Source organism: Carettochelys insculpta, chromosome 13 (assembly GCF_033958435.1).
Source record: "Carettochelys insculpta isolate YL-2023 chromosome 13, ASM3395843v1, whole genome shotgun sequence".
Lineage (NCBI taxonomy): Eukaryota > Metazoa > Chordata > Testudines > Carettochelyidae > Carettochelys > Carettochelys insculpta.
In genome coordinates, this window is record NC_134149.1 from 31626039 (window position 1) to 31647287 (window position 21249).

General features: G+C 42.5%; 1 protein-coding gene across 2 annotated transcripts in view; it reads left to right on the plus strand.

Annotated features, from left to right (window-relative positions):
* Positions 1–21249, plus strand: part of DACH2 (dachshund family transcription factor 2) — a 652263-nt gene that overhangs the window by 538771 nt on the left and 92243 nt on the right. For both annotated transcript variants that reach the window (XM_075007949.1, XM_075007950.1), the window contains one exon: positions 8648–8728. In XM_075007949.1, the coding sequence (XP_074864050.1) occupies positions 8648–8728 (81 nt within the window). The remainder of the gene's footprint in view (positions 1–8647; positions 8729–21249) is intronic.

The window sequence follows — 21249 nt, forward strand, 5'->3', positions numbered from 1 at the left end:
AGGCAGAAGCCCAGCAGCAGAGTGGGGGCTATCCTGTTTATTGTGTCGAGTGCAGTATGTATGACTACCTACCCTGTGGGCGGGTGGCGTATGTGTGTGCTCGATGCAAGGAGCTCCTGGCCCTCAGAGACCGAGTGCGTGCTTTGGAGGCCAGGGTGGCTGAACTGGAGGAGCTAAGGAAGGCAGAGGTGTTTGTGGATGAGACTTTCCGGGACATAGTAGGGCTGTCCCACCTCCAATCTGACAGTCCTGAGGCTGTTAGGGAGGATGAAAGGCTCAGGGAAGGAGAGCAGTCAAGGGGAGCAGAGGGAAACCATCCCGTAGTTGGGACCCTCCTTCCAGAGGGTGATGTTGTATCCTCTCGTGCCGAGGATACTTCTCCAGGGGAGGGAGCGCCAGCTGTTAGGAAGAAGCAGGTTTTAGTAGTGGGGGATTCGATCATTAGAAATATAGATAGTTGGGTTTGTGATGACCGGGAGAACCGTATGGTGACTTGCCTGCCTGGTGCGAAGGTTGCGGATCTCTCGAGGCATCTAGACAGACTTATGGGCAGTGCTGGGGAGGAGCCGGTCGTCGTGGTACATGTTGGTACCAATGACATAGGGAAGGGTAGAAGAGATGTTCTGGAGGCCAAATTTAGGTTACTAGGAAAGAGACTGAAATCCAGAACATCTTTGGTGGCATTCTCTGAAATGCTTCCAGTTCCACGCGCAGGGCCAGATAGACAGGCAGAACTTCAGAGTCTCAATGCGTGGATGAGACGATGGTGTAGGGAAGAGGGGTTTAGATTTATTAGGAACTGGGGACACTTTTGGGGTAGGGGGAGCCTATACAGGAAGGATGGGCTCCACCTAAATCAAGGTGGATCCAGACTGCTGGCATTAAACATTAAAAAGGACATAGAGCAGTTTTTAAACTAAGAGGTGGGGGAAAGCCGATTGGTGCGGGGGAGCACCTGGATCGGACGGAGACTTCTCTTACACGAGGCTCCATAGACAGGGATTCCCTAGAAGTTAGTCAGATAGGGAACGTGGGAAATAATATATGGGCAAGATCAGATGTAAAACAATCGTGCATAAAAAAATCCACCGTGTCTGTGAAAGGCGGACATATAAATAGTGGTAGTTTTCTAACATGCTTTTACACTAATGCTAGGAGTCTGTCTAATAAGATGGGTGAACTGGAGTACCTCATATCAAAGGAGGAAGTTGACATAATAGGCATCTCAGAAACATGGTGGAATGAGGACAATCAGTGGGACACTATCATACCGGGATATAAATTATATCGGAAAGACAGAACAGGTCGTGCGGGTGGCGGAGTGGTACTATATGTGAAGGATAATATAGAATCAAATGAAGTAAAAATCCTAAAGGAATCAAAATGTTCCATAGAATCATTATGGATAACAATTCATTTCTCTAATATGAATATGGCATTAGGAATATATTACCGACCACCTAACCAGGACAGTGATAGTGATGCTGAAATGTTAAGGGAGATTAGAGAGGCTATCAAAATAAAAAACACAGTAATAATAGGAGATTTCAATTATCCCCATATTGATTGGGTGCATGTCACCTCAGGATGGGATTCAGAGATTAAATTTCTTGATGCCTTAAATGACTGCTTCTTGGAGCAGCTAGTACAGGAACCCACAAGGGGAGAGTCGGTTCTCGATCTAGTCTTAACTGGAACGCAGGATCTGGTCCAAGAGGTAACTGTTACTGGACCGCTTGGAAATAGTGACCACAATATAATAACTTTTAATATTCCTGTGTTGGGAAGAACACCGCAGCGGTCAAACACTCTGGCATTTAATTTCAAAAAGGGGAATTACACTAAAATGAGGAAGCTAGTTAAACAGAAACTAAAAGGTAGAGTAATTAAACTAAAATCCCTGGAAGCTGCATGGAAACTGTTTAAAGACACCATACTAGAGGCCCAACTTAAATGTATACCCCAAATAAAAAAACACAGTAAGAGACCTAACAAAGAACCACCATGGCTAAACAGCCATGTTAAAAAGGCAGTGAGAGAGAAAAGGGCAGCTTTTAAAAAGTGGAAGTCAAATCCTAGTGAGGAAAATAGAAAGGAACATAAACACTCCCAAATTAACTGTCATAATGTAGTAAGAAAAGCCAAAAAAGAGTTTGAGGAACAGCTAGCCAAAAATTCAAAAAACAATAGTAAAATGTTTTTTAAATACATTAAAAGCAGGAAGCCTGCTAAAAAAGCAGTGGGGCCCTTGGATGATAAAGATATAAAAGGAGCGATCAAGGAAGACAGTGCCATTGCGGAGCGATTAAATGATTTCTTTGCTTCAGTCTTCACGGCTGAAGATGTTACAGAGGTTCCTAAATCTGAGCCAGCCTTTTTAGGCGACAAATCTGAGGAACTCACTCAGATTGAAGTGACATTAGAGGAGGTTTTGGAATTGATTGATAAGCTGAATAGTAACAAGTCTCCAGGACCAGATGGCATTCACCCAAGGGTTCTGAAAGAACTCAAATGTGAAATTGCGGAGTTATTAACAGTGGTTTGTAACCTATCCTTTAAATCCACTTTGGTACCAAATGACTGGAAGACGGCCAATATAACACCAATATTTAAAAAAGGCTCTAGAGGAGATCCTGGCAATTATAGACCGATAAGTTTAACATCAGTACCAGGTAAATTAGTAGAAACACTAGTAAAGAGTAAAATTGCAAGGCACATAGAAGAGCACGAATTGTTGGGCAAAAGTCAGCATGGTTTCTGCAGAGGGAAGTCGTGTCTGTCTAATCTATTAGAATTCTTTGAAGGGGTTAATAAACATGCGGACAAGGGGCACCCAGTGGACATAATATACCTAGATTTCCAGAAAGCCTTTGACACGGTCCCACACCAAAGGCTTTTATGTAAATTAGGTGGTCATGGGATAGGAGGAAAGGTCCTTTCATGGATCGGAAATTGGTTAAAAGACAGAAAACAAAGGGTTGGAATAAATGGTAAATTTTCACAATGGAGGGGGGTAACTAGTGGTGTTCCCCAGGGCTCAGTCCTGGGACCGATCCTGTTCAACTTGTTCATCAATGATCTAGAAAATGAGGTAAGCAGTGAGGTGGCAAAGTTTGCAGATGACACCAAGTTGTTCAGGACAGTCAAAAGCAAAAGGGATTGTGAAGAACTACAAAAAGATCTCAGCAAACTGAGTGATTGGGCAGCAAAATGGCAAATGAAATTTAATGTGGGTAAGTGTAAGGTAATGCATGTTGGAAAAAATAACCCAAATTACACGTACTACATGATGGGGTCAAATTTAGCTACGACAGATCAGGAAAGGGATCTTGGAGTTATAGTGGATAGTTCTCTGAAGACATCCACGCAGTGTGCAGCGGCAGTTAGTAAGGCAAATAGGATGTTAGGAATTATTAAAAAAGGGATCGATAATAAGACAAAAGATATCATACTTCCCCTATATAAAACTATGGTACGCCCACATCTCGAGTACTGCGTGCAGATGTGGTCTCCTCACCTCAAAAAAGATATATTGGCATTAGAAAAGGTTCAGAAAAGGGCGACTAAGATGATTAGGGGCTTGGAAAGGGTCCCATATGGGGAGAGGCTAGAGAGACTGGGACTTTTCAGTTTGGAAAAGAGGCGATTGAGGGGCGATATGATAGAGGTATATAAAATCATGAATGGTGTGGAGAAAGTGAATATAGAAAAATTATTTACCTTTTCCCATAATACAAGAACTAGGGGACACCAAATGAAATTGATGGGTAGTAGGTTCAAAACTAATAAAAGGAAATTTTTCTTCACACAGCGCACAGTCAACCTGTGGAACTCCTTGCCCGAGGAGGCTGTGAAGGCCAGGACTCTATTAGGGTTTAAAAAAGAGCTTGATAAATTTTTGCAGGTCAGGTCCATAAATGGCTATTAGCCAGGGATAAAGTATGGTGCCCTAGCCTTCATAACAAGGGCAGGAGATGGATGGCAGGAGATAAATCACTTGTCTTCTGTTCTCCTTCTCTGGGGCACCTGGCATTGGCCACCGTCGGCAGATGGGATGCTGGGCTTGATGGACCTTTGGTCTGACCCAGTATGGCCATTCTTATGTTCTTATGTTCTTATGTTCTTATGTTCTTACTGTCCTGCCACAGTTCACCTGCCTCACTGGGTGCATGAGGCTTAAGGTTCCCAAACCTGACAAGTGACCTGAAATCTGAGCACCAAGCAAACCAATAAGAAAATCAACAAGAAAAGGAAACCATCAAAGTTTTAAGCTTGCTTGGTGGAATGTGCGGACCATGCTGACAGGTCTGACTGAAGATCTTCAGGCCATCAGTGACACCTGAAAGACTGCTGTCATCGATGAGGAACTAAAGAGGCTCCAAGTTGACATTGCTGCTCTACAAGAGGCGCATGTCACAGATTCGGGATCTCTAAAGGAAAAGGACTACACCTTTTTCTGGCAGGGTAAAGCCCGTGAAGAACCCAGGGAGCATGGTATTGGCTTTGCCATCAGAAACACCCTTCTACAAATGGTGGAATTAGTCATGGGCGGATCAGAAAGACTCCTTCAGCTCATACTTCAAACTTGCGCCGGTCCCATCCACCTGATCAGTGCTTATGCCCCAACCCTTTACACCGCACTGGAAGTAAAAGACAAGTTTTATGACGTGCTTATTGCTGCCATAGTGCAAATACCTGCTCGCGAACAACTGTACATTCTGGGTGACTTCAGTGTGGAGTTGGAGCCTATCGTGACTCATGGCCTTCTTGCTTAGGCCTCTTTGGTGTGGGAAAAATGAATGAAAATGGTCAGCGTCTTCTCGAACTTTGCACGTGCCACAATCTGTGGATCACAAACACATTTTTCCAAACCAAGCCACAGCACAGAGTGTCATGGAGACACCCACGCTCAAAACACTGGCATCAACTAGACGTGGTCATCGCTAGGCTTGATAACCTCAAAAACATCCTTCTGAGATGCAGCTATCATAGTGCTGACTGCGATACAGATCACTCGTTAGTTTGCTCCAAACTCAAGGTGATTCCCAAGAAGCTGCACCGCTCTAAAACAACTGGAAGGCCCTGCATCAGTGCCAGAAAGACGGCTAACTCAGAGAGAGCTGAAAAGTTCAGAGCGACCCTGGAGGAGAATCTGCGCAGCAACCCTGGGAGTGCCGATGTGACATCCAGATGGCAGCATCTGAGGGATACAATGTACAACACGGCCTTGTCGGTGTTTGGAAGAAGAGCTAGAACCACAAATGACTGGTTCGAAGCTAACTCTGATGAGATGATTCCAGCCATTGAAAAAAGCACGCTGCGCTCCTGGAGTACAAACGTTCGCTGAGCCAGAATACCCTGCAAGCGCTCAGAGCAGCCAGAAAAACAGTACAGCAGACGGCGAGGCACTGTGCCATCAACTACTGGCTTGAGCTATGCAGCAGCATCCAGACCAGTGCTGACTTTGGTAACCTCAGGGGAATATACGAGAGCATCAAGAAGGCATTAGGACCCACCCAGAACAAGATGGCACCTCTGAAATCCAAATCTGGTGAAGTCATCACTGACAAAGCGAAACAGATGGAGCGCTGGGTCGAGCACTACTCCGAGCTGTACTCACGCAAGAACATTGTGGTCGACTCAGCCCTCGATGCCGTCGAACTCCTACCAGTAATGGACGAGCTGGACCAAGAACCAACTGTGGATGCACCTGAAGAAAGCCATTGACAACATTGCAGTAGGAAAGGCCCCAGGCCAGGATGGTATACATCCAGATTACCACCAGAAGTAATCAAGTGTGCCACAGACACTCTCCTGGAACCCCTATATGAGCTACTGTGCCTGTGCTGGAGAGAGGGAGAGGTTCCACAGGACATGCACAACGCTAACATCCTAACCTTGTATAAGAACAAAGGAGACAGAAGCGACTGCAACAATTACCGTGGAATCTCCCTCCTAAGCATCACTGGTAAACTGTTCGCTCGTGTCATCCTCGGCAGACTCCAGAAGATTGCTGAGAGGGTGTATCCTGAATCACAGTGCGGATTCCGCTCAGAGAGATCTACCATTGACATGGTCTTCTCTCTAAGGCAGCTGCAGGAGAAATGCAGGGAGCAGAGGAAGCCACTCTATATTGCCTTCATCGACCTAGCCAAGGCCTTCGACTTGGTCAGCAGGGATGGACTGTTCAAACTGCTCCACACGATAGGCTGTCCGCCAGGGTTACTCAAGATGATCCAGTCTTTCCACGAAGACATGAGAGGAACCGTCGAATACGATGGCACATTATCGGATGCTTTCAGCATCAGGAGCTGCGTCAAACAAGGATGTGTCCTTGCTCCAACATGGTTCGGGATCTTCTTCACACTCCTCCTTGAACATGCCTTTGGATCTTCAACAGAAGGCATCTTTCTGCACACAAGATCTGATGGGAAACTGTTTAATCTTGCAAGCCTGAAAGCTAAATCTAAGGTGCGGGAAGTCCTCATCAGAGATATTCTGTTCGCAGATGACGCTGCTGTCGTGTCACACACAGAAGACCAGCTTCAGAAGCTGCTGGATCCGTTCTCCAAAGCATGCAAGGACTTTGGGCTCTCCATCAGCCTAAAGAAGACAAATGTACTTGCTCAGGACGTTGCTGATTCTCCATCAATCAGCATTGACAACTATATGTTAGAGGTCCTCCACGAGTTCATTTACCGTGGGTCCACCATCACTGACACCCTGTCCTTGGAGACTGAGCTAAATAGGAGGATCGGCAAAGCAGCCACAACTCTGTCCAGACTCAGCGAGAGAGTGTGGAATAACAACAAGCTGTACACTCACACCAAAATGCAAGTCTACAGAGCCTGCATCCTCAGCACCCTCCTTTACGGCAGCGAGACTTGGACCCTGTACACCTGCCAGGAAAAGAGGCTGAATGTCTTCCACTTGCGCTGCCTCAGGCGCATCCTTGGAATATCGTGGAAGGACAGAGTGTCCAACACTACCGTCCTTGAGCAAGCTGGAATCCCAACTATGCACACCCTCCTCAGGCAGTGGCGGCTCCGCTGGCTTGGCCATGTCCACAGGATGAATGATGGAAGGATCCCAAAAGACATCCTGTATGGTGAGCTAGCCTCTGGCAAAAGACCTCCCGGACGCCCCCAGCTGCGCTACAAAGATGTTTGCAAGAGAGACCTCAGGGAAGTAGACATCAAGCCGGACAGCTGGGAGGAGCTGGCAGACGATTGCATTAGATGGAGGCAGGAACTATACAAAGGCCTTCAGAAGGGTGAGTTGAGGATTAGACAGCTAGCAAAGGAGAAGCGAGCCCACAGAAAGCACAGCAAGGACCTGCCAGACATCCATTACATATGCAACAGATGCAGCAAGGACTGTCACCCTCGTGCAGGTCTTCACAGTCACAGCCAACACTGCAAATGAGGATGCCAAACGGAACTACGAAGGGCGTGTTCCATAGTCTACGTAGACTGAAGGATGCTACTACTACTACTGTAAAGGTTGGACTTGTGCATGAAACATAGGTCTGGAACATGGTGCTCAAGCTTTGACCTTGGACAAATCACCTAATACTTGTGCACTTCAGTTTCCTTATTTGCAAAATAGGGTTATATTTCCTTGCTTTACAGGTTGTTGTGAATTAATTCATGCCTGTAAAACTCTGCAGGGCAGTCTCTTCATCTGTTTGTACAACACCCAATACAAGGGGGCCTTTATCCAGACTGTGGGATTTGGGTGCCTTTGTGGTATAAATGATCTTTAAAAATAATTCACTTAGAAATCCTCTGTGTGCCATCTGTATTAGGAAGTAGTAAATTGTTGACAAAATAAAAATCTTTGAGGTACAACTTAAATGTATACTCATCCAAAATGTTTGTCTGTTTCTAATGGTTATTGGCCCATATTTTGCTGTTTTTTTGGAAAACTGTATAAATATTTTTTCAACTTTTGCTAGTTCCAGTTCAACACCATCTAAAAAATTAACACGAAATTCTTAACAAGTCTCCTGATCTGGAGTGACTTCAAATTGTATAATCAAATAACTGTGGAGAAGGTAATAGTTTAATGAAATAAGAACAAAGAAAGTGAGCATCCTGAAATAATAAACTCCACACATCTGAGTGATTTTCCTGGTAGTAAGTAAGGAATTAATCTCTCAACAGCAAAAAGGTTATCTTTTCATTGTCATCCATCAATTTGGCTTCCTAATCATCTATCTGTCTATATTTCTTTCTCAAGCTTGCTGCATTGTAGACAATTACTGATTCTTTAAATCCTCTTATCTATTAAACATGTTTATATCCCAAAATGACTTCTGTGAAGCACTTTTGTAATTAGTTAATTTGAGCATTTTATAGGAAATTGTACTCATCCCAGTGGTAATGTTTGTTCTTTTCTCGTTTCTTTGTGTAATCAACTTTAGCAAATTTGATTTTTCTGTTTGATGGTACTTTGCTATAAATGTTGAAGATTTGGCATTTAGTAGATGACAAAAAATGGTGCACCGCTTAAGAACTCACTGTATAAGAGTGCAAAATTCCCAGAATATTGTCAGAAAAAATCTGATTCAATATTTTCAGTCTGTATTTTGGTAAGTTTTTTCACTGTGAGGGTTACAGTGTTGTGCACTCTGATTTTTTTTTAGCTATTCTGACCAACACCAGAGAAGGAGAACTCATTGAGCAAGACACTGGGATCAATATAAAAAAACTCCAAAAGGAGAAAGGTAAAATCATTTATTGTTTTTATACTGCATGCGTAAGGAAATTAATAATGCGTGTTGCCTGCTTTGCCCACATTGACTCTATACTGTAGTATAACATGTTCTATTTATACAGCTGAATACACAATTTGCAACAAATAAGGTATCCAATTAATTAAGTCTCTATTACTGCTTATGGAGTATAAACAATAAGATCTATATTTCCTTGTATTTATTAATCATTGGAGAAATATTTGGCACTTTAAACAAATCTTAATTGATTATGAACAATTCTCTGCAAATACTTGATTAGCTACTTGGCACTGTCTCCATTCCTTTGTTGGGTAAATGTGGAATTATGGTTAATATTAATAGTAGCATGTAAATTTAATTTCTGTGAATGCTTTTCAGGTAGTATGTTTGGTTTCTGCAACAGTTCTTACCAGTCAACCAGTTGCACAAGTTGAGAGCAACAGTCCTGGCAAACGTTAACTAGATTCCCAACTTGTAAAGACAGCAAAGAACTGAGGTGTCTGCAGCTGTTTTCTCATGACTGAGGAGCAGAGCTGACCCAGCAGGGTCTAGCCAGTGAGTGGAGTCCAAGGCAGCATGCTAACTCTGAGGCCAAGCTGGTGGGTGTTAGATACTATGTCACTGGGAGAGCAGGGCCCTGAGGGCACAGGGCCAAAGGCAACTGCCTTGCTTTCCTTTACTGAAGGCTGAGCCTGCAGAGGAGCAACTATTCTCCTGCTGGCTCTGCCCTCTTCTTCTCCCTCCTGGTCACTCTCCTATTCTCTTATGTCTTGTTGGCTTCCAGAGCTGGCTCTGATTGCTATAAACCTGCAACAGGACTGCAAGACAGGGTAGCTGCCTCTTTACCTAACTTCCAGGTCTTCTTATTTGTTGGGAGGTAGAAGGAGTCTATGTGGAATACCCCTTCTGGGTGTTCTATTGATAAGGATCAATGACACCTATGTGCACAAAGTGGAGAAAGGAAGAGAAACTGTGGAGCAGGAGGAAAAGGGAGAGCGAAAGGCAAGGAAATTCACGGTGGAAGAAAGTAGGTATTGAAGAAGGTACTGTTTGTCTAACAGTATATACAAATGAAGAAAAACAATAAAGGCCATGAACTGGAGAAGGAGGAAGAAGGGAAAGAAGAAGAAACTGACCAGAAGGAAAGTGGATAATGAAAAAGCATGCATGGGGGAAAGATATTGGGATTTGGAAAGTACAAGTATTAAAGAACAAGAGAGAACAGAAAAAGAAAGGAAAATGAAGTGACCAGAGGAAGGGAGGCTGAGTAATCTAAATTTATTTACTATTAAAATTTAAATACCAAAATTTTACCATAAATGAAAAAATTCAACTTTATTTTTCAATTAATTCATTTTAAACAATTCTTAAAATTTAACCAGACTCTACTCAGTTTAGGGGCAGGTGTGTCTGTGTGGCTGTAGTATGTACACTATTTTTAGAATGTTAATGGTGAATTATAGACTAATTTTGAGGGGTTGTCAAAAAGACTGAGGGCTATGTATATACCCTTCTTTGTTGGCCTTATATACAATCATTTAAGCTTTGCAGAATTCCATGCATTCCTTTAACACAGGGGTGGGCAATAAGGCAGAGGCGGTAAGCCAGGGTTAGCCCCTGATGGGCCTCCAGTGCTTTATTTACCTGCACATCTGCAGATACAGCTGCTTGCAGCTCCCATTAGCCGTGTCTACACGTGCACGCTACTTAGAAGTAGCGGCACTAACTTCGAAATAGCGCCCGTCATGGCTACACGCGCCGGGCGCTATTTCGAAGTTAACTTCGACGTTAGGCAGCGAGACGTCGAAGTCGCTAACCCCATGAGGGGATAGGAATAGCGCCCTACTTCGACGTTGAACGTCGAAGTAGGGACCGTGTAGTCATTGCGTGTCCCGCCACTTCGAAATAGCGGGGTCCACCATGGCGGCCATCAGCTGAGGGGTTGAGAGACGCTCTCTCTCCAGCCCCTGCGGGGCTCTATAGTCACCGTGGGCAGCAGCCCTTAGCCCAGGGCTTCTGGCTGCTGCTGCGGCAGCTGGGGATCCATGCTGCAGGCACAGGGTCTGCAACCAGTTGTCGGCTCTGTGTATCTTGTGTTGTTTAGTGCAACTGTGTCTGGGAGGGGCCCTTTAAGGGAGTGGCTTGCTGTTGAGTCCGCCCTGTGACCTTGTCTGCAGCTGTGCCTGGCACCCTTATTTCGATGTGTGCTACTTTGGCGTGTAGACGTTCCCTCGCAGCGCCTATTTCGATGTGGTGCCGCGCAACGTCGAAGTTGAACATCGACGTTGCCAGCCCTGGAGGACGTGTAGACGTTACTCATCGAAATAGCCTATTTCGATGTTGCTACATCGAAATAAGCTATTTCGATATTGGCTTCACGTGTAGACGTAGCCATTGGCTGCAGGTCACCATTCCTGGCCAGTGGGGGCATCAGGAAGCAGTGCAGATTGGGACACATTTCCACAACTCCCATTGATGGGGGGCAATGATCTGCGGCCAACAGGAGCTGCAAGCATCTTTACCTGCAAGCGGCAGGTAAATAAAGCACCATTAACCCTCCTGGGCCTAATTCTGGTGCACTGCATTGAGCCCGCAGACTGCTCATCACCCACCACTTCTTTAACAGATTCATAAAGAAAAGGCTCTTTAGACCCCAACCTCAAATACTCTGGCGGAGAGAATGTATATTCTTACCTTTATTGATCTTTGTCAGCAATGGTCACTGCCCTTTCCTCTTACACATCATTTTTTGATATTTTTCTAGTCATTGCTCTTCTTTCTCAGGAGATCTGATGATTGGTCCTATTGAGTCCATTTGAGAACTTGAAATGAGTTCATTTTCCCCTGAGTCCTCATGCTTAAGTCTTTCCCTGTTTTCTCATTGTTCCCCCCAAACACTTTGAATTTGTGTAGTCAGTGTTATACAAACCAACAGTAGGAGCTAAATGTAAAGTTATCCACTGCACTTTCCATCTTAAGATAACAAAGTGCATTTATTGCAGTTATTAAATGTGTGAGTATTTTAGTCTGAACCTGGAAATGTGGTTTATTTTAATTTTGTTGAAGCATTCCTGGTTCCCTGCTATATGTTTAGTAATATTTCAGTGCAAAATTCAATATGTCCTATGCTCTAAGATGCAAATCATATATTTGACTGAGAATAGTTGTCTATCACTCAAGACAGAATGCATCTTGTATAGTTCAATGCCAAAGAAGTCAACCCAAAAACCACAGAAAATTCATTGTAAAAATTGAAACTGAAATCCAACGTCTCTGTACTCATTTAATATCCCTGCAATCTTCTTTTCTTGTTCTATATTTTTATGTAGTGTTAATTTGTTTCACCCATTTTAATTGCCAACACACACACATATCTCATATACAAGGGTTTGAAGTATGTTTAGGATGAAATTGCTGTCTAGAGATTAGGGTAAATAAGAAAGATGGGCTGTCAAATAATTAAAAAATTAAACATTATTAATTGTGCAATTAAAATTAATCACTATTAATTGCATGATTAATTGTGTTGTTAATAATAGGATACTATTTTTTAAAAAGTTTTTGTTTGTTTTCAACTTCTAAAAGTGTAATGTTTTCCATTACAATACAGTATACAAAGTATACAGTGGTTACTTTATATTTATTTTTATTACAAATATTTGTATTGTAAAAAATAAAATAAATCCTATATTTCAATTCACCTAAAACAAATAGTCACTTTAGAAAAATAAAATTGCATTCAAAAACACAGTATAAAATTTTAGTGCTTTCAAGTCCACTCAATCCTACTTCTTGTTTACGCAAGCAAATAAGAAAATAATGCTTCATGCTTCTTGTTTACAATGTCACCTGATAGTGAAAACAGGAGTTTGTATGGAATTGTTTTATCCAGCATCACAAAACATTTACTGCCAGATGCACTAGAGAGTCATAAGTCCCTTCATGCTTCAACCACTGTTCCAGAGGAAATACATCCATGCTGCTAACAGGTTCTTCTCAGTAATGACCAAAAGTAGTGCACACCAACACATGTTTATTTTCATCATCTGAGTCTGACTGATTGAAGGTTAGATTCATTTTCTCTTTTGGTGATTCAGGGTTTCTAATTTTCACATCAGAGTATTGCACTTTTAAGGCTTCTGAAAGCATGTTCCACACCTTGTCGGATTTTAGAGGACACTTCAGATTCTTAAACCTTGCATCAAATACTGTAGCTAGCTCTAGAAATCTCACTTAAGTACCTTTTGCGTTTTGTCGAATCAGCAGTGAAAGTGTACTTAAAATGAACAACATGTCCTGGATCATCATCTGAGATGACGCCATAACATGAAATATTTGGAAGAAATGTGGGTAAAGCACAGAGCAGGAGACACAGTTCTCTCCTGAGGATTTGAGTCACAAATCTAATTTGCACTTTTTTTTTTAATGAGCATTTTCAGCATGGAAGTATGTCCTCTGGAATAGTGGCCAAAGCACAAAGAATATACAAATGTTGGGCGTATCTGGCATGTAAATATCATACAGTGCCTTCTGCAAAAGTGCCATGTGAATGCCTGTTCTCACATTTAGGTGACATTGGAAATAAGAATCAGGCATCATCTTCTGCAAATGCAAACAAACTTGTTTTTCTTAGTGAGTGGCTGAACAAGAAGTAGGACTGTGTGGATCTGAAGATGCTGAAGTTTTACAGAGGTTTGGTTGAGTGCAGTTATGTAACAATCTACATTTCTAAGTTGCACTTTCATGATAAAGAGATTGCACTACAGAACTTGTATGAGGTACATTGAAAAGTACTATTTTATTTAAACAAAAAGCAGTCAAGTAGCACTTTAAAGACTAGCAAAATAATTTATTAGGTGAGCTCTCGTGGGACAGACCCACTTCTTCAGACCATAGCCATACCAGAACAGACTCAATATTTAAGGCACAGAGAACCAAAAACAGTAATCAAGGAGGACAAATCAGAAAAAAAATGATCAAGGTGAGCAAATCAGAAAGTGGAGGGGGGCAGGGGAAAGTCAAGAATTAGATTAAGCCGAGTATGCAGGCGAACCCCTACAGTGACTCAGAAAATTCCCGTCCCAGTTCAAACCACGTGTTAATGTGCTGAATTCGAATATAAAAGCCAGCTCGGCTGCTTCCCTTTGAGTAGCGGTGTGAAAGTTTTTTTTCAGTAACACGCATACTTTTAAGTCTTTAACAGAATGCCCCATTCCATAAAAATGTTGACTAACTGGTTTGTGGGTCTGGAGTGTTTTGATGTCTGTTTTGTGCCCATTAACCCTTTGTCTAAGGGAGTTAGAAGTCTGTCCAACATACAGAGCATCTGGGCATTGTTACAGCAACGAAGGGTCCTGTGGCACCTTATAGACTAACAGAAAAGTTTTGAGCATGAGCTTTCATGAGCACAGACTCACTTCATGAGATGCTGGTCTTGGAAATCTGCAGGGCCAGGTATAAATAAGCCAGAGCAAGGGTAGGGATAACAAGGTTAGCTCAGTCAGCAAGGGTGAGGCTTACTACCAGCAGTTGATCTGGAGGTTTGAACACCAAGGGAGGGGAAGCTGCTTCTGTATTTAGCCAGCCATTCGCAGTCTTTGTTTAAGCCTGAGCTGAGGGCGTCGAATTTGCAGATGAATTGTAGCTCAGAAATTTCTCTTTGGAGTCCTGTCCTGAAATTTCTTTGCTGTAGGATAGCTACTTTTAAGTCTGCTACTGTGTGGCCTGGGAGATTGAAGTGCTCTCCTACGGGTTTTTGTATATTGCCATTTCTAATATCTGATTTGTGTACGTTTATTCTTTTACGTAAAGACTGTCCAGTTTGTCCGATGTATATAGCAGAGGGGCATTGCTGGCACATGATGGCATAAATTATATTGGAAGATGTGCAGCTGAATGAACCCATGACGGTGTGGCTGATCTGGTTAGGTCCTGTAATTGTGCTGCTGGTGTAGATATGTGGGCAGAGCTGGCAACGAGGTTTGTTGCATGGATAGGTCCCTGAGTTAGAGTGACTGTGGTGCGGTGTATAGTTGCTGGTTATGATTTGCTTCAGGTTGACAGGTTGTCTGTGGGCAAGGACTGGTCTGCCTCCCAAGGCCTGTGAAAGTGGGGGATCATTGTCCAGGATGGGTTGTAAGTCTCTGATGATGCGCTGTAGAGGTTTTAGCTGAGGACTGTAGGTGATGGCTAGTGGTGTTCTGTTGGTTTCTCTCTTGGGCTTGTCCTGTAGTAAGAGGCTTCGTGGCACACGTCTGGCTCTGTTGATCTGTTTTTTCACTTCCTCAGGTGGGTATTGCAGTTTCAAGAATGCTTGGTAGAGGTCCTGTAGGTGTTTGTCATGATGGCAAATATGATGTTAGTAGAGGAGCATGAGAAATTGCCCATGATTCTGTGGGTAACCTGGTTAGGTCCAGTGATGGTATTTCCAGAGGAGATATGTGGACAAAGCTGGCAGCGGGCTTTGTTGCAAGGAAAGGTTCCAGGACTGGTATTCCTGTGGTATAGACTGTGGCTGTTTGTGAGGATCCTCATAAGGTTGGGAGGTTGTCTGTAGGAGAGAACAGGTCTGTCACCTAGGGCCTTCTGGAGTGTGGCATCCTGATTAAGGACAGGTTGTAGGTCTTTAATAATTCGTTGCAGTGGTTTGAGTTGGGGGCTACAGGTGATGACCAGTGGTGTTCTGTTCTTGGCTTTTTTTGGCCGATTGTGGAGTAGTTGGTCTCTGGGTATTCATCTGGCCCTGTCGATTTGTTTTTTTACTTCTCCTGGTGGGTAATTCAGGTTTATGAATATTTGATAAAGATCTTGTAGTTTTTGGTCTCTGTCAGTTGGATCAGAGCAAATGTGATTGTATCTAAGAGCTTGACTGTAAACAATGGATCTAGTTATTTGTGCAGGATGGAAGCTAGAAAGGTGTAGGTAAGTATAGCGATCAGTAGGTATTCGGTACAGTGTGGTACTGATCAGGCCATCCTTGATTAGTACTGTAGTGTCCAGGAATCGCATTTGCTCTGATCCAACTGACAGAGACCAAAAACTACATGATCTTTACCAAATATTCATAAACCTAAATTACCCACCAGAAGAAGTAAAAAAACAAATCGACAGGGCCAGACGAATACCCAGAGACCAACTACTCCAAGATTGGCCCAAAAAAGCTAAGAACAGAACACCACTGGTCATCACCTACAGCCCCCACTCAAACCACTGCAACAAATTATTAAAGACCTACAACCTATCCTTAATCAGGATGCCACACTCCAGAAGCCCTTAGGTGACAGTCCTGTTCTCTCCTACAGACAACCTCCCAACCTGATGAGGATCCTCACAAACAGCCACAGTCTATACCCAAGGAATACCAGTCCTGGAACTTTTCCTTGCAACAAATCCTGCTGCCAGCTTTGTCCACATATCTTCTCTGGAAATACCATCACTGGACCTAACCAGGTTCACAGACTCAACGGGCACTTTCTCATGCTCCTCTACTAACATCATATATGCCATCATTTGCCAACAATGCCCAGATGCTCTGTATATTGGACAGACTTCTAACTCCCTTAGACAAAGGGTTAATGGGCACAAAACAGACATCAAAACACTCCAGACCCACAAACCAGTTAGTCAACAGTTTAATGGAATGGGGCATTCTGTTAAAGACTTAAGAGTATGCGTGTTACTGAAAAAAAACTTTTGCACCGCTATTCAAAGGGAAGCAGCCGAGCTCTCTTTTATATTCAAATTTGGCACATTAACACGTGGTTTGAACCGGGATGGGAATTTTCTGAGTCACTATAGGGGCTCATCTGCATACTTGGCTTAATCTAATTCTTGACTTTCCCCCGTCCCCCTCCATTCTCTGATTTGCTCACCTTGATCATTTTTTCCTGATTTGTCCTCCTTGATTACTGTTTTTGGTTCGCTGTGCCTTAAATATTGAGTCTGTTCTGGTATGGCTATGGTCTGCAGAAGTGGGTCTGTCCCACGAAAGCTCACCTAATAAATTATTTTGCTAGTCTTTAAAGTGCTACTTGACGGCTTTTTGTTTTGATAGTATATAGACTAGCACGGCTCCCTCTCTTTTACTATTTTATTTGTTTACCATTGTTACAGTTCAAGTATTTGTAATAAAAAACATAACATGAGCACTGCATACTTTGAATTTTGTATTGTAATTGAAAACATCGCAAAACATCCAAAATATTTAATAAAATTCAATTGGTTTTCTATTGTTTAGCAGCGCAATATAAACTGATTAATTGCAATTATTTTTAATTGTGATTCATTTTTAATTAATCGCATGAGTTAATTGTGATTAGGTGACATCTCCAGTGTAAACACAAATTCCAGATCACTAATGTCTACCTACCTGTTCAAAAATCTTGAATCTGTCACCTTTTTCTCCCTCATGAGTTTGCCTCAAAAATTATGAGGGTTTTTTTTCAAAGAGTGAGAAGGGGTTTTTTTTAATTTCCATTTTCATTTTCCTGCCTTTATGGTGCACTTGGGCCACATTTCAAGCTTTTCTATGAAATCATTTGGTATAGAGACTTTATTTTAAAAAAAGGTAAAACCCTCCTGAAATCCCATGACTACAAGAGCTGAGACTTCATTAATAATACTAAATATCAAACTTACTTCATGTCTAGCATTGTGACTGACCTCCGTGTTATTTTACAGTTTCTGGAAAATCTCTATTGAGTGAAGGTTTCTATTTTATTTTGGCTATTATAATCCAAGATTTACCCCATGATGACTGGTTATATCAACGCTTTGCTTTTGAAAGCCCCAAACTTTCTAGCTTCAGCCTTTCTCTCATTGTATGCAGATGTCAAAATACTGTTCCTCACTTAAATTACCTCATTCTCAACACAAATTTTCTTCAGATAAGTTAGGTTTCTGCACATAGACATTATCATATAATATGAAAAATAAACTGCAAATTTTGTGCACCTGCATATCACTGAGTTTAGAAGTTACACAATAATTTGTACCAACGTATTTGAGAACATGTCACAACTCTCCACAGAACAATGATTTTCTCACATATGGGTGTTGCAGTAGTAGAAGAGGTTGATGTATGTTGGACTGCTCAGTGAGTCCTACAGATATGGTTTGTATAAACAGTGAATTTCATTTTTTAAACACTGGCACTGCCTTTACCAAGGCAAAATTTATTCTTTTTTGAGTGCTTGCTCATTTCCATTCTGATTGGTACAATCATTTGAAAGTCTTCCCTAGTGGTATCTGTTGGATTGGTTGGGGAGCCCCCTTGGCTATGTCTACGTTAGAGGGTTTTGTCGACAAAACACCAGTTTTGTTGACAAAACCCGGGGACCGTCCAGATTCCCAGGGTGTTCTACTGACAGTAAATTGACAGAAGGCAACACTTTTGTTGAGAGTCTTATTCGGCTCCCTACTAGGCATAGTGCTTCTGCCGACAGAGATCTGTTGACAGAAAGCCTGTCTGGATGTTCTGAGGGGCCCACTGTCAACAGACAGGGCTCCTAGTTCACTGGGCAGCCCTGTCTGCTGTGCTTCTGGTTGGATGTTTTGTCAGGAGAACAGCTGGGTAGTCTGACCATTCACTGTTGACAGGGCAGATCGCTCTTGTCATCCGCTTGGCAAATTGGCTGTGATTTGTTGACAGAAGTTTTGTCAGGACATATCTACTGACAAAATGTTCTGTTTACAAATCACTGTAATCTAGTCTTGGCTCTTGACTGGTGTCCACACGTTGGTATATATATGCCACTGCTGACCTGCCACCTGCTCAGTTACTTCTAGCCACCAGTGATGGTTGTTAGAGCTACTATCTCTTCCTTTGCAAGTACTCACCTAGTAGTTAATTATAAATACTTTACATTGTGTTAGTAGCTTGGAATTGGGGTCCGTGCCCACATGCACACATATCCTTCCTTTCCATCGGCATGAGTGCACCTGGTGTCATACACCTACATCTCTCCCTGTCATACAGGCTCAGAGGGTAGGTTGTTGTTTGCTAGCCAAGTGGCCAGATGCTTCCTGAAGGGATTACACAGGCTTTACACACAGATACAACAAACACTTCCCCAGCAGAGTCTTAACCATGCTCATGGACCCTCCGTTTCACCCCATGGTTTCACTCCTGGAAGCTGTAACTTCTTTTAGGAGGGTCTGTAAGGTAATGGCACTTATCAGCCCATTCCTATGGTATTTTACAAAGATAAGGTCCAGCTTTGTGCATGACTTATCTTTGTCAACAAAATAATTTCACAATTAATTCCTCATTAATTGGGATATTGACCTACCTGTGTTCTTCCTGAAACCCCAACAAATAATAGGGAGCAAGTGCTTCATTCCCCATATGTCAGATGTCCCCTGGCATTCTATACAGAGTGCACAAAGCCAGTCCTCAAACCAACTCAACTCTTTATTGTCCTCACTGAGAGAAAGAGGGGTCTCCTCATATCCTCACAGCACATTTCAGCCTGGATGACATCCTGTATATGTACATGTTATGACTTGGTGACTGTTCTTCCTCCACCACTGATGGTGGATTCCATGATGGTGCAGGTGTCTTCTGTGGTACTCCCTGTGCACTTTCCTCTTCAGGACATCAGGAGGGCAGCAACATGGTCCTCCATACACATCTTCATATCACCCAGCATGCCAGGAACACCACTGTCTTTGGTAGAGCTGTTTTACAGTGTGCAGATAAGTAAATTCGAAACCCTCCACCCTGGCCACCATCTGCCAAGGAAATGTTTTTGGAATGGATGTGATCGAGCACTTGAAGAAAAAATAATTCCCTGCCCTTTGTAATTGTTGTTCTTTGAGATGTCTTACACATGTCCATTCCAAATCCCACCTGCTTCCCCTCTGTTAGTGTAATGAACTGTACAGGCAGTGGACTGGCAGTGGCACACTGTCATGCTAGTACCACTGCAGGGGACTCCACAGCTGTCCCAATGAACACCTGTAGTCTAGGGAATGCTTTCTGACGATTGTGCATGTGATACGCACACATGCCTATCAGAAAAGACATGAACAACACGTCTTAAAGAGTTACAGTAAATAGTTGTAAGAGGTAGATAACCATTTTTCTCCCACAGCCAAGATTTTCAAAGTTATTAGGAAGGAATGTAGTAAATAAAAGTATCAACATTTATTAAGTGTGACAAGTAAGCAGTTTATACAACTGTGGCAGACATATGTTTTCACATCTGTTTTCAGTAATGTGATTTTAAAACATGATTCATAGCTGTGCAGGGCATAAAATGCCATCTTTGCTGTAATTTGGAAATTTTCAGACAATGGAGAAATTATTGAAGACATGTATAGAACATGTTTTTTGTGGAATATACCTTTTTATAACTTATACAGATCTGAGCACTTCATCACAATTAATTAAGGGGATTACAAAATGAAAATTAACTAAAATTTGGCTGCTGGAGTTACTACCACATAAAATCTCATAGCAGAAGAACAACAAGATCCTATTCTAGTTGTTCAGTAAATGTTATCCTACACTTCAAAATAAGCAATTTTCAGACATTTTCTTCTTCTATTCTATAGAATGATGTCAGAAAATTACACATTTTTTAATCAACATAATTTTGATTTAAAACAAAAAAGCAGTCACGTAGCACTTTAAAGACTAACAAAATAATTTATTAGGTGAGCTTTTGTGGGACAGGCCCACTTCTTCAGACCATAGACATACCAGAACAGACTCAAAAGTTCTCTGTGCCTTAAATATTGGATCTGTTCTGGCATGGCTATGGTCTGAACAAGTGGGTCTTTCCCACGAAAGCTCACCTAATAAATTATTTTGTTAGTCTTTAAAGTGCTACTTGACTGCTTTTTTGTTTTGATACTATATAGACTAGCATGGCTCCCTCTCTGATACTAATTTTGATTTAGGTAGCCTTGAAGAGAAAAATAGCTTTAAAATACATGCAGTACTGTTTTTCTTATGATATAGCAATCAATATATACAGATCTGTATAATACAGGTTACAGATTTTCATTTTATGTTAATAAAAATACCACGGAGGTGTCAAGACACCAGATGGCACAGAGGATTAGTGAAAGGTTACAGGGATTTTCACCTTCACGCTGGCAATTCAAATTTACTCAGTAGTGAGTAATAAAATTGTGGCTGTTGGCAAATAGTTCCTGATTCTTCAGGGTATTTAAGTGTGTTTTTAACTTTTAGCTTGCTGAAGGAGAAATAGTCCCTTTGGACTATTTGACATCCCACCCACACACAGGCCTGCTGCCAGAGGGGCGGCCTCATGGGCGGGCAGAGGGCTTGGGGAGTGAAGGGTGCTGGAAGCGGGCAGGGGAGCCGGCCAGGGCCAGGGACAACCCTTCATGCACTCACAAGCATGCTCACTCTCTGTCCCCTGCAGATTGTGAGGGCGATCAATGCACTGAGGCTCTGGAGCATTGTCCACATCAGGGACCTGGATGTGATGGTCACTGGGTTCACCACCTTTGGCTTCCCACACTTTTTTGGTGCTATCAAT